Genomic DNA, 12611 nt, shown 5'->3' on the forward strand with positions numbered 1-12611 from the left:
TTGAAAAAGAAGTTGTATTGTTAAATATCGAAAACGCCGTAAGCTAGATCTAGACTATATAATAAAAACACCTGTTCTAGAACATGCGCGTGGGTAGCTCCCCAAATTTCAACCCACTAACCAACTGACTGTTCTTGAAGGAACTAATACCGTTCATAAGGTTCTTCGTACCGCTGTTGTCCTTGCTCATCGGCTTCGTGTTCTCAGAAGCACCATTCGTGTCGGTTTCAGTAGCCTCCTTGGTAGCCTCCTTATCGTTTTCGAGGAGATCAAACGCGAGACGTGCTGCAATTGGAAGCTTGTTCTTATCACCACTGGCTTCAATGTCCATCATTTCTTGGAGCCAAGTAGTGATAGAGTCGATCAACGCCTTGACTTCGTCCTTGGTGTTGTGCGCGTGAAGGAACAAGCGCACTCGGTCCTCGCCCTTGGGAACAATGGGGAACATGATGTTGCACCCGTTAAACCCATCTCTGGTGAGATGGAAGGCAAGGTAAAGTGCGGCCTTGTTACGACGGACCCAGAGGGGCACGATGTGGGTGATTGGTACTTCATGCCAAGCACCATCCTCATGAACTGGCATGTCGACCAAACCCTTCTTCTTGGCCTTCTTGTAGATGGGGTGCGAGGTCAGTGTATCCAAGTAGAACACGGTGAGATCGTGAAGATACTCGCGAGCCTGAAGGAAGTTAGTGGAAAAACTGAGACTATGATGGCGGTGTGTACTTTACCTCTTGAAACTTCTGGGATCGCATGAGTCGAATTCCAGCACGGCATGACGCTACCAGAGTGAACGGAGGTGCAACGGAGCAAATGAACATCTTAGCTTGAGTAGTGAGGAGCGAGCGAATCGTATTGTTGGACAAGATGGCCGCTTGGAGGAATATCAGCATTACTCATAGAGTTAGGATATCGAGTATACTTACCACCACATCCGCCCAGAGCTTTGGTAAACGTGACCATGGTGACTGCAACTTCATCGGTGAGACCTTGTTCTCTAACAAAGCCAGTTCCCTCAGGGCCGCAAACACCGAAGCTGTGGGCCTCATCCACGATGAATTGGGCGTTACCCTGAGGAAAAATATCCTTGGCGGCTTCGATGAGCTCCTTCAGAGGACAGATATCACCGTCCATACTGTAGTAGCTCTCGACACCGACGATGACACAACGCTTGCCAGCTTTGACGAGTGGGTTCGATTCCTTGACGCCTTCCATGACTTCAATAAAGTGGTCTACATCATTGTGGCGGAAGGGTCTTTGATCTAATGCCAAAGCGATTTTCATGCCGGAAAGTGCCGTAGCGTGCATCAACTCGTCGTAGACAATCACGTCGCCAGATCTCGGGACGGTCGAGAAGATGGCCTGGTTGGCGGTGTATCCAGAGTGAACTACCAGCGCCGACTCGACACCCATAAGCTCTGCCAGCTCCTTCTCGAAGTTATCTTGGTACGTCGTAGTTCCGTCCAACAGTCGCGAGCCGCCCGCGCCCATGTAGAAGTTAGGGTTGGCGTCAAGTTCTTTGAGGAACTCTTCCCTCAGTGCGCCAGTATGGTTCATCCCGAGAACATCGCAAGTGGAGAAATCAACAGTGTGACTAGGGAGATGGATTGGGAACGATAGACCCTGCTTTCGGTTGATGTCGAGCTCCTCCTCAATGTTGCGGTAGAACACCGAGCTGTTTTTCATGCTCGGCGCCTTGACTTTCTGCGCAGCAGCCCATTCTTCTCTCCATTGGGCCCCGAGATCTTTCGTGCCCTCAGCGGTCTTGGCTACCATGATGACGAGGGAGTAAAGTAGTGAGCTGTCGAAGTTGAAGAAGGATCTGGTGGATGATGTCTTTGACGTGAAAGTAGCCAAGTTCTTCGCAAAGAGTGGCAGGATTCTGTGTGGTGATCATTGAGTGTTATTGGGGATGTACATTTACATTTATATATTGCGGTGTGTTGAGGTAAATACAAAAGCATTTACTGATTAGGGAAAGAGACTTCTCTGTCCGTTTCACGGCCTTACTACTCAACATTGACGGAAAGTTCCTATAGACCTCACGGCCGATGTTGCACGCGAAAAGCGTGCCTGAGACCCTGGGTCCGGGTCGATCCCTCTCGGGCACCAAACGAGTTCGAAACATACTGGATGCCGAAATTCTTTACCGCGTCCGAGAGCCGCAAAATCTCAGTGAAGTGTCGGCCTTGCGAAATACAAACAAGTTTTGTGTCACATATTGAACAACCACCTACAAATCAGCAAAATCTCGTTTGAGCGCCACGTCTTACCGGAATGGAAACTCCGATATTCCAGTAGGAGGTTAACGCAGGGAAAGGCTTATTTTTTTTCAAAGTAAGAACTTTCTAGAGTAACGGATATTCTTGCATGGGCCAAGTCGATCACGTGACTCACGGGCTCTTGGCGTGATGCATCGGAGTGGGTTTTGTGATTAGCCGCAATCCCTACCACGGTCAGCCAAGCGCATGTTGCAGCTCGTTCCATCAGATCGGAGGCGGCTGAAAATGAGCTCGTTCGGGGCGTATTGCTTGATGTTTCTTTCAAGTTTGACTACAAGCCCGGCTGCGTACGCACCGATTGTTGTGCCTAGATCGTGATTCGGAGTGCTAATGACGTTTGCTACCAAGGACCGATAGAGTCTCGTATGAGGTCTAGATTCCGAGGTTCAGCAACCGGGGAGAATGGATGCTGCCTGCTCAGTTCCGTTGGCGTTCACTCCGACAACCGATGTTGCTTTCATGGCTTCATGGCCCGAAGATGTCGAGGAGTTGTAGGAGGATAATTAGAATCCAAAGTCCCTCAGATTGAAAGCAAGACAACTCGCGATCATCACCACGCTTCTTCCGCAAACAATCTCTCCCCAGAAGTCATCCACAGGGAATCTCGTGACATCTTTCCGACAAGAATTTTTATCCAGCAGCAAACATGTCGATCACAAACGGAACGAACGTCACCAATGGCCACGCTAACGGTACTAATGGTACTAATGGTCATGCTAACGGTACCAACGGTACTAACGGCACCAACAGCTATGTCAATGGTGGTTCGCACGAGAACGGTATCAATGGCGGATCGCATGCCAATGGCACCAATGGCTTGCACGTGGATGATGCTAACAAGGAGACCATCCCCATCGCAATCTGTGGTATGGGTCTCCGACTCCCTGGAGGAAATACCACTCCTCAGGAATTCTGGGAGTTCCTCATCAACAAGGGGGACGGCAGGGTCCGAGTTCCAATGTCACGTTACAACGTGTCAGCCTACCACGAAACCACAAAGCGGCCTACGACTGTAGCCACTGAATATGGATACTTCCTTGACGAAGATGTCAAGCTCGGTGCCATGGATACCAGTCGGTTTTCTATGAGCCGTGCCGATGTCGAGTTTTCTGACCCTCAGCAACGACACCTATTGGAAGTGGTTATGGAGGCACTCGAGGACGCTGGAGAAGCCAACTTTAGAGTACGCTCTTTCGAACTATCCTCAGAAATATATCCACTCCTGCTAACATTGACACTAGGGCAAAAAGATTGGTTGTTACTTCGGAAACATGTGCGAGGACTGGGGAGAGATGATGAACCGAGACCCGCTTTGGCACGGTGCAAATAAGATTGATGGTTACCAAGACTGGATGCTTGCGAATCGTATCTCTTATGAGTTTGGATTGACCGGACCAAGGTTTGCTCCACCATTCCGATTTCGCAAGTACTGAGCGGCTGACATTGTATAGCATGACTATCCGCACTGCTTGCTCATCTGCACTGACAGGTCTCGCTGAGGCGTTTGCCGCCATTCAACGAGGAATCTGCGAGGGTGCCATTGTAGCTGGCAGTAATCTAATCCTGGCACCTGGCATGACCCAGCAGATGACTGAGAAGGGTATTCTGTCACCTAACGGCTCTTGCAAGACTTTCTCTGCTGATGCGGACGGATATGCACGTGGTGAAGCATTCACTGCAGTATTTGTAAAGCCCCTAGATGCTGCTATTCGCGATGGAAACCCAATCCGGGCCGTCATCAGAGCAGCAGTGGCAAACTCGGATGGCAAGACGCAGGGTATCACGCAGCCCAATGGATATGCGCACGAGGCTATGATTCGACTGGCATACAAGCAGGCTGGTATTAAGGTAAGTAAATATCTTGAAGTAACTGTTCTTGCCAGAACATCATGGGCATTAGTCCTGTTTTGCTTCGGGCAAGGTTACAACACGACTGAGAGAGCATGACTAACAACGATTGCTCAGGATTTCTCCAAGACAGCATACTTTGAATGCCATGGAACTGGCACAAGCGTCGGCGATCCTATAGAGACCGGAGCAGTTGCTAGGGTGTTCGGAGAGAAGGGTATTCACATCACCTCTGTGAAACCCAATGTCGGTCACACTGAGGGTGCCTCTGGTCTCGTCTCATTGATCAAGGCTGTCATGTCCCTGGAGAACCGCACAATCCCACCAAACATCAAGTTCACTATTCCGAACCCGAAGATTCCTTTCAAGGAAGCCAAACTTACTGTTCCTGTTGAACCAACACCCTTCCCTGAGGATCGATGTGAGCGTGTCAGTGTAAACAGTTTCGGTCTTGGTGGGTCGAACGCGCATGTCATTGTTGATTCGGCAAGGAGCTTCAATATTCCCAAGCGGGTGGTCCGAGACGCAGACCTGGAGCCAGATGCACAGTTGCTTCTGTTCTCAGCAGGTTCTGCTCCCTCATTGAAGTCGACTATCACTCGTTACGAAGATTGGGTCCAGAAGCACGCCGATGAACCCGAAAAGATTAGCGACCTTGGTTACACCCTTGCTAACAGGCGTGAGCACCTCGCTCACCGGTCCTTCAAGGTCGTGGGTGCTAATGAGACTCCGGCTTCCCAGGGCAGGAAGATTCCTGGTCAGCCTGTCAACCTCGTCATGGTTTTCACAGGTCAAGGAGCACAATGGCCCCGCATGGGTCGTGAGCTACTCCTGCGCGATGATTCAGTTTTCCAAAAGACTATCAGGGCGCTGGACAAGCACCTTCGAACTATCTCCCAGCCTCCTGAATGGACGATCGAACAAGAGCTCTTGAAGTCAGCCAAAATTTCGCAAGTCCAGAAGGCAGAGCTCTCACAGCCACTATGTACTGCCGTTCAGATTGGCCTGGTTGATCTCTTGGCAAGCATCGGTGTCGAGCCGGCGGCAGTCGTTGGTCACAGCAGCGGTGAACTTGCTGGTGCGTACGCTGCTGGGGCGCTTACTGCAAAGGAAGCTATCATTGGAGCCTACCAACGTGGACAGGCTGCCAAGCTCCAGAAGAGAAAGGGTGCCATGGCAGCTGTAGGTCTCGGCTGGGATGAAGTCGAGCCCTTTTTGAACGCACCTCATGTTGTCGTTGCGTGCGAGAACTCCCCTCAGAGCGTCACCCTCTCAGGTGATGCCGAAACGGTACAAGACACTGTCAACCGTGTCAAAGAAGCACACCCCGACATCACAGCTCGACTTCTCAAGGTAGAAAAGGCATACCACTCATACCACATGCGTGAGATTGGAGCTGAATACCATGCCATGATTGAGCCGCACCTCGTAGGCAAGCAAGCCACCAAGCCCTTTTTCTCTAGTGTTACTGGTACGGGACAGCCAGAGCAACGCAAGCTAGATGCCAAATACTGGCAGCAGAACCTCGAATCACCTGTTCTCTTCAGTCCTGCTGTGGCAGGTTTGCTGAAGCATGTCAAGAACCCAGCCTTCCTTGAAGTCGGTCCACATGGAGCTCTGGCCGGTCCAGCACGACAGATCTTCGCCAAGGCATCTGCTTCTCCGCCATACCTTTCGGTAATGACCCGTAACGAAGATTGCGTGCAATCCTATTTGACCGCTGTCGGTAAGCTCTTTGAGCTGAATGTCCCGCTCAACTATGAGGCCATTGCCCCTGCCGGAGAGACGCTTCCAGATCTTCCCCGTTACCCTTGGCACTATGATGGCGAGTTCTGGGTGGAGTCTCGCATGTCCAAAGAGTGGAGGTTCCCCAAGTTCCCCAGGCACCCGCTCCTAGGACGTCAACAGTTGGAGAGCACCAGCCTTGAGCCCAGCTGGAGGAATGTCATCAACATTGAAGACGCTCCTTGGCTTCGAGACCACCAAGTTCAGGGTGCTATCGTCTTCCCTGCCGCAGGTTATTTTGCAATGGCGGGCGAAGCGATTCGACAGCTGAGTGGCATCGAGGATTCCTATAGCCTTTCCCATATGGTGCTCAGCCAGGCCCTGATGTTGCAGGAGGGTGTTGATACCGAGATCGTTACAAATCTCCGCCCTCTCCGTCTGACTGACACTACAGACAGCCAGTGGTGGGAATTTTCAATTGCCTCCTACAATGGTAACTCATGGGTGAAGCACTGTGTCGGCCGAGTGTCGGCCGTTCCATCCGCCGGGCCAAAGCAGGCTGAAGAGGTCAAGTCGCTTCCTCGCAAGTTGGACACGTTTAAGATCTTTAACACTCTCGCAAAATCTGGAATGCAATATGGAACAGCATTCCAGCGTCTAGACCAGATCAGTGCAGATCCTCTAGAGACCAGGGCTGTGAGCAGTCTTACTAAGAACTTGAATGGAGACGAGAGCAAGTATCACCTTCACCCAACAGTCATCGATGCTGCTCTCCAGATGGGACTTGTTGCTGCTAGATCTGGCAAGCTTGATGCAAGCAACTGCGCCGCAATGCCTACATTGATCGAGGAGGTGACCATTTTCCGTAGCGATCCGGAGGCAGGAATGTTTGCATCAGCATCAACAGTTGTTCAGCCTGGCAGTGGTGAAATCCGAGGTCGTTTCCAAGTCATTGCAGACGACAAGGCGGTAATGGACATGCCCAAGGCAGCATTCACACCTATCGAACAGGGTGACAAAGATGTCGTCCACAAGCTTCCCATCAGCGCACGTCTAAGCTGGCAGCCTCACGTGGACTTTGTCGATGTGGCTTCTCTCATCGAATCCAAGGTCGATGGCGCAAAGTGGGCGCCTCTATTCCAAGAGCTGACTGAGCTCTGCTATGTCTTTTTCCAGAGATGTATCGACGATGTCAAACTAGTGGAGAACCCCACGATCCAGCGGTTCGCAGCCTGGGTTGGTCGTCAATACCAAACCCTCGATAAGAACCACCCAGCACAAGCCCTCAGTATGGAACAAATCGTTGAAAGAGCCCATGCAATCGGAGAGAGCTTGGCTGGATCGCCGCTTGCTCCCGCTGCTGACTGTGTCTTGGAAGTTGGTGGGAATATTGTCGAGTTGTTGACCGGTGAAAAGACCATCTTCGAAGTCCTCTCGCATGATGATCTTTTTACAAAGCTCTATAATGCAGCGAACACTACTGACAAGTCAGCGTTCCTCAGGAGCTTGGCTCATGCAAGGCCTAGTCTTCGTATTTTGGAACTTGGTGGCAGCACGGGAGAATTGGCCTCGTCTATCATCAAGGATCTGAGTCTTCCCAACAACGTCTCCCTCTACTATAGGTATACCTTGACCGATCCTCAGTCGAGCACTCTTGCCGGACTCAAGAAGCAGTTCCAGGATGTCGACAACATGGACTTCCGTGCCCTGGACATCTCCAAGGATCCGGCCGAGCAGGGATTCAAGGAAGATGACAAGTACGATCTCATTGTCGCGACAAACTGTGTCCACGCTACTCCAAGCTTGTCCAGTTCTCTGACTAATATTCGTAAGCTTTTGGCGCCCGGAGGCCGACTCCTCTTGCAAGAGCTTAATACACAGACGAAGTGGGTCAACTGCATTCTTGGCTTCCTTGATGAATGGTGGATTGGCGAAAATGACGGGCGAGCCGACGAACCCTACGTTTCTCCGGAGCGCTGGGAGGCCGAGTTGAAGCGCGCTGGCTTCGCTACTCCAGCCATTGCGCTAGACTCGCCAGCTCCGTACCAGTCACACGCTGTCATCATCGCGAGACCGGAAGAAGACACCAAGCCCGCCGTGAATAAGCATGTAGCTGTGCTAGCGTACAAGCATGATGGCAAGAATGTTGATACTGTCAGCCAGAAGCTTCAGAGCCGAGGCTACAAGGTCAGCAAGTGTAGTTTCGGGGATGAGCTGCCGCAAGAGTCTCAATATGTTATCAGTCTTCTTGACGAGGAAAGTCCCTTCTTCGAAGATATTGACCAGCACCGTTTCCAGACTTTGCAAAAGTTCATTGCCAATATTGGTGACCGGGGTTTCTTCTGGATCACCCGTCCATCTCAAATGCAGTCTGCAGACCCACGATATGCGACCGTGGTTGGTGCCCTCCGCTCTATTCGTCACGAAGACACCATCGACCTTGCTACCTGCGAGGTTGATGATGTAAGCGCATCACTGGATCTCGTCGCCGATGCTTTCACACACTTCCAAAAGCAGAAGGAAGATGACTTCTTTAGGCCTAACTATGAGTACGCAATTGTCAACGACACTATCAATGTACCTCGCTTCTATCCCTTCACCTTTGGTGACGAACGCACTTCTAGCCGTTCTGCTAACGAGCGCGTATCTCTGGTGGCTGAGAAGCCTGGCCGTCTAAACTCTCTAGGCTGGTTGTCGCGTCGAACTGAGCCTCTGGTTGGAGACCAGGTTGACGTCGAGGTCTTCTACTCTGAACTCACGCCTAAGGTACGTTTTCTTTTCCTTTATCACGCTCACCTTGTGCAATGGACAAAATCTAATTCGTTTGTAGGATGTCGCCGAAGTCATGGGCAACAGCCCTTACCCTGCCGGAGGTCTGGGCAGAAGCGCTGCTGGTAGAATCTCTGCCATCGGACCCGATGTCAAGGGCTTTGGTGTGGGCGACCGTGTAATTGGCCTTGGCTCTGGAAGCTTCTCCTCGCATCTACGCGTTTCAGAGAAGCTGATTGAGAAGATTCCTGATAGCATCTCGTTCGAAGAAGCAGCATCTCTTCCTGCTGCATTCGGAATGGCACTTGTAGCTCTGCACACTACCGGAAACCTACAAATTGGACAGGTAAGCAAACCTCCCCTCTATCTTTGCTCACGAAATAGAGGAAAGTGAGTATGCTTGAGCTAACATGATCAACAGTCTGTTCTCATCCACAACGCCACTGGCAATGTTGGCCTCGCTGCATTGCAACTCGCTAGGGCGTCAAAGGCAGATGTTTATGCAACTGTTAAGACCGAGGAGGAGGCCAAATACCTCATTGAAAACTTTGGTGTTCCAAAGAGTCATATCTTCTCATCCACGGATGACAGCTTCTTGCAAGGTGTTCTAGAAGCAACGGGTGGTGAGGGCGTTGACCTTGCTCTGAACTCGCTATCTGGCGACCTCTTGCACGCTACCTGGAAGGCAGTCGCTGAGTTCGGAAAAATGATTGAGATTGGCACTACGGATCTTGTCGGTGCGGGTAAGCTGGAGCTGAACGCATTCTTGGGAGGGAGAAGCTACACTGGCGTCAATTTGGAGGCTCTGGTAGCCAAGAAGCCGTCTGCTGTCAAGGGGTAAGTGGATATGCGAAGATCGCCTAGTGCCATCGATCTCACAGCTAACTTTTCTTTTGTAGACTACTCCAGTCGACCGTGAGGTATTTGAAAGAAGGCAGCATTACTCCACTCACCTCTCGGGTGGTGTACGAGGCTGCGGGCGTTGAGGACGCCATCAAGCACGTGCAAGAGGAAAAGGAATTGAGCCAGGTCGTTCTGCAGCTCAGGGACGCAGATGGCGAGCTCAAGGTTAACGCCAACACGATCAAGGTCGCTGATGACTTGTTCATGATTGACAAGACAGCCTCATACCTGCTCGCAGGAGGTTTGGGTGGTATCGGCACCGTCATTGCCAGGCACCTGGTTGAGAACGGAGCCCGCCGCATCGTCTGCTTCTCACGAAACCCTGGAACACGCCCTGAAGACATTGATACCATCCGAGAGCTTGAGAGCATGGGCTGCGAAGTAGTTCTTGTCAAGGGCGACATAAGCAACAAGGAAGACGTCTTCCACGCCGTCAAGCAAGCAACCAACCTCAAGGGCATTCTCCACTCACCCATGTTCCTTCAGGATGAGGCATTCCGCAACATGACGCTGGAGCAGTGGATCAAGGCCACTAGTCCAAAGGTCAAGGGTGCTTGGTACCTCCACGAGGCTACAGTTGGGGCCGGTATCAAACTCGACTTCTTCGTGTTCTTGTCATCCATGTCTGGCGTCATCGGTCAGCCTGGTCAGGCCAACTACGCGGGCGCCAACACTTTCCTGGACGCCTTTGCATTGTGGCGCAACAGCAACGGGCTTCCAGCATCTTCCATCGACATTGGTGCTGTCGCAGACATGGGCTACGCCGCCCGTGATCAGCAGCTGCTGCAGAGGCTCATCAAAAACGGTTACTCGGGCGTCACAGAGTCTGAGATGATCGAGGCGTTCCGGGCAGCAGCGTCATACCCCGTGCCCTCGCTCAACATCAACACAAAGAAGAGCCCCTTTGCCCACAAGAACACATTTGCCACGGGCTTCGGCTCCGACAAGTCACTCAGCCATCCCGAAAACCGTACCTTCTGGAAGAAAGACCTCCGGACAGGCGTGTGGTACAACATCAGCGACGGAGACGAGGGCAAGGCAGGCAATGGCAACGACGGCTTCAAGGCGTTCCTCTCCGCGGCCAGGAACGATGCCGAGGTACTCGCCAAGCCTGAGACTGCCGCCTACTTTGGCGCTGAGATCGGGAAGCAACTGATGCGATTGCTGCTACGACCCGATGACGAAGAGCTCGACATCACGATGCCTGTGCAGCAACTTGGTCTCGACTCGCTCGTCGGCATCGAGCTGCGCAACTGGTGGAGACAGACGTTTGGCTTTGACATTAGCGTACTACAACTTTTGGGCTTTGGTACGTTGGAGGAGCTGGGTAAGCAGGCTGCGAATGGATTGGCCAAGGCTATTAGCAGTAAATGACCACCAGAGCTATGGTTTGAGTATGTTTCCTTTGTCTGGGCGTTTTTGTTATCAATCGCATTTCAAGTAGCTGTTATATATTTTCCATTAGTAATTAGAAAAGTGCTTAATAGTCCTTTTTTCCTCTTATGTAAATATGTATAACTATATGTTCATCTATTGAATTTAGCATCTTGGTTTCCAAAAAGGAATGCATATTTTGTTCTCCCAGAGGAGCTACCATTTCTAAGACAATCTTAGTATGCGGCTAGTCTTGACCTGTTCAGTAGGCGACTGGACCTCAGCCACTCCAGCATTTTCTACGGTTGCTTGACGACCAAGAATGTGCCCACTCGTCTTGCCTTCGACATGTTTTTTGTCTCCTGCATGGAGTCTCACAGCTTCGTTGCGCGCAGCAAGGATCGGATTGAGATCCAGTTTGTCCGCAACCACGTTTACCGCAATCCCCTGGTCTTTAACAGTGACTTCTGAGATTTCCAACTGAATCTTCAGCTCTTCACCTGTTTCTGATATGACTCCATTAATTATGAGTCCCTGGTCCGTCACTGTAACTCCTCTTATCGACACATTGGTTCCAGTACGTTGGGACATTGTCTTGCTAAGGGCCTCCTCGCTAAGTTGACAGTATGCCTGGCTCGAACACTTCAGGTGCTGCAGTTCGCTCATTAGTTCCTTCATTGCTTCGTTAGACTCGTCATCGACCGAGGCTGGAAAGGACTTTTGTTGCGCTTGGTCTGTGTTGCTGCTTGTGATGCCTGAAGCTATGTTTAGCTTTCTTATCTCCTCCTCAATCTTGGTTTCAACGCTTTTGGTCTCAGCAATCTTTTGTCCGATATCCTTCTCATGTTTTTCCAACTGTTTAGCCTTCTCGGATATTGTGTCTGGCGTAAATGCTGGAGTGGAGAGGCTAGCATGTTTGCTTTAGTTACCTGCACAATTGAATAGTGTTACTAATGGATGTTGCAATACTTACATTACTACAGTCGTAAGCGCAAGTTGAAGCGTGGCTTTATAGTTATCTAGTTGGCCCCTGAAGGCATCGATCCTCTTTTGGCCGAAAATTGCGATCTTTGACCTGTCGACCTTGGACAGCTTGTCCTCAGTCGAGTGTCGCATACTCCGGTTCAACCATTCACTGAAGCGTTTACATGCGCCTTCGCAGTTTTCAAGGCTACGCGTAATAATTGGACCAGCTAGTAGACTTTCAGTTGTATTTTGCGCGGCTAATACCATGCGCTGCTGTAGATGTTGGAGGATCAGGTTAAGAGCGGTCAACTCGTTCCTGATATCCTTAACCGTATCTGGGACGCTTTTAATGTTATCGATTGTTGTAACGACGAACTGGGCGCTCTGGATTGTAGCAGTAACAACTGCTAGTACGCTGGCGGTTATGCTGAGGGGATCCGCCATGACGTGAAAGAGATCCGTTTTTCAGAGAGTAACCGGCTTGTGGAATCGATATGAAAATTATTTCCTATTGTACTTCTTCTGACTTGTTATTATGCGCAGGACGGAGACGCCGGGTCCGGTAATAGACTAACGAGGGGCTGAGTCTAACGAGGGGCTGAGACTCAAGAGGGGCTGAGACTTAGCGCCTGCATGTGGCGTTATTGAGGCGTACTTGCGGGCTATACTATAATGCCTTTTTTTCCGCCTTATCCTTGCCCACAAGACAATTGACACTTCATCATGTTCTCCGCTCTCACGCGT

General features: G+C 50.9%; 3 protein-coding genes across 3 annotated transcripts; 1 reads left to right on the forward strand and 2 right to left on the reverse strand.

The window, feature by feature from the left end:
- Positions 1-69: 69 nt before the first annotated feature.
- Positions 70-1833, reverse strand: COCSADRAFT_357568 (uncharacterized protein). Its single transcript, XM_007702089.1, has 3 exons — positions 927-1833; positions 732-874; positions 70-679 (listed from the first exon to the last, which is right to left on the reverse strand). The coding sequence occupies exons 1-3, from the start codon at positions 1774-1776 to the stop codon at positions 77-79; spliced, it is 1596 nt and encodes a 531-aa protein (XP_007700279.1). The 5' UTR covers positions 1777-1833; the 3' UTR covers positions 70-76.
- A 1095-nt stretch (positions 1834-2928) lies between these two features.
- Positions 2929-11014, forward strand: PKS4 (polyketide synthase PKS4; the record flags this gene model as incomplete). Its single annotated transcript, XM_007702090.1, has 7 exons — positions 2929-3465; positions 3524-3681; positions 3734-4148; positions 4260-8621; positions 8686-8970; positions 9046-9461; positions 9524-11014. The coding sequence occupies 7 exons, from the start codon at positions 2929-2931 to the stop codon at positions 10899-10901; spliced, it is 7551 nt and encodes a 2516-aa protein (XP_007700280.1). The 3' UTR covers positions 10902-11014.
- A 37-nt stretch (positions 11015-11051) lies between these two features.
- On the reverse strand, positions 11052-12388 carry COCSADRAFT_37099 (uncharacterized protein). Its single transcript, XM_007701680.1, has 2 exons — positions 11875-12388; positions 11052-11808 (listed from the first exon to the last, which is right to left on the reverse strand). The coding sequence occupies exons 1-2, from the start codon at positions 12309-12311 to the stop codon at positions 11127-11129; spliced, it is 1119 nt and encodes a 372-aa protein (XP_007699870.1). The 5' UTR covers positions 12312-12388; the 3' UTR covers positions 11052-11126.
- Between the last annotated feature and the right edge of the window lie 223 nt (positions 12389-12611).

This window comes from Bipolaris sorokiniana (genome assembly GCF_000338995.1).
Source record: "Bipolaris sorokiniana ND90Pr unplaced genomic scaffold COCSAscaffold_7, whole genome shotgun sequence".
Lineage (NCBI taxonomy): Eukaryota > Fungi > Ascomycota > Dothideomycetes > Pleosporales > Pleosporaceae > Bipolaris > Bipolaris sorokiniana.

Excerpts from the sequence above, each read along its gene's own strand:
- COCSADRAFT_37099 (XM_007701680.1), bottom strand. The coding sequence starts at position 12,311 with ATGGCGGATCCCCTCAGCATAACCGCCAGCGTACTAGCAGTTGTTACT. Across the intron at positions 11,809-11,874 it reads GCGCTTACGACTGTAGTAAT|CCTCTCCACTCCAGCATTTA; the intron begins GTAAGTATTGCA and ends CAAACATGCTAG.
- COCSADRAFT_357568 (XM_007702089.1), bottom strand. The coding sequence starts at position 1,776 with ATGGTAGCCAAGACCGCTGAGGGCACGAAAGATCTCGGGGCCCAATGG. Across the intron at positions 875-926 it reads AGCTCTGGGCGGATGTGGTG|CGGCCATCTTGTCCAACAAT; the intron begins GTAAGTATACTC and ends TATTCCTCCAAG. Across the intron at positions 680-731 it reads GATCCCAGAAGTTTCAAGAG|GCTCGCGAGTATCTTCACGA; the intron begins GTAAAGTACACA and ends AACTTCCTTCAG.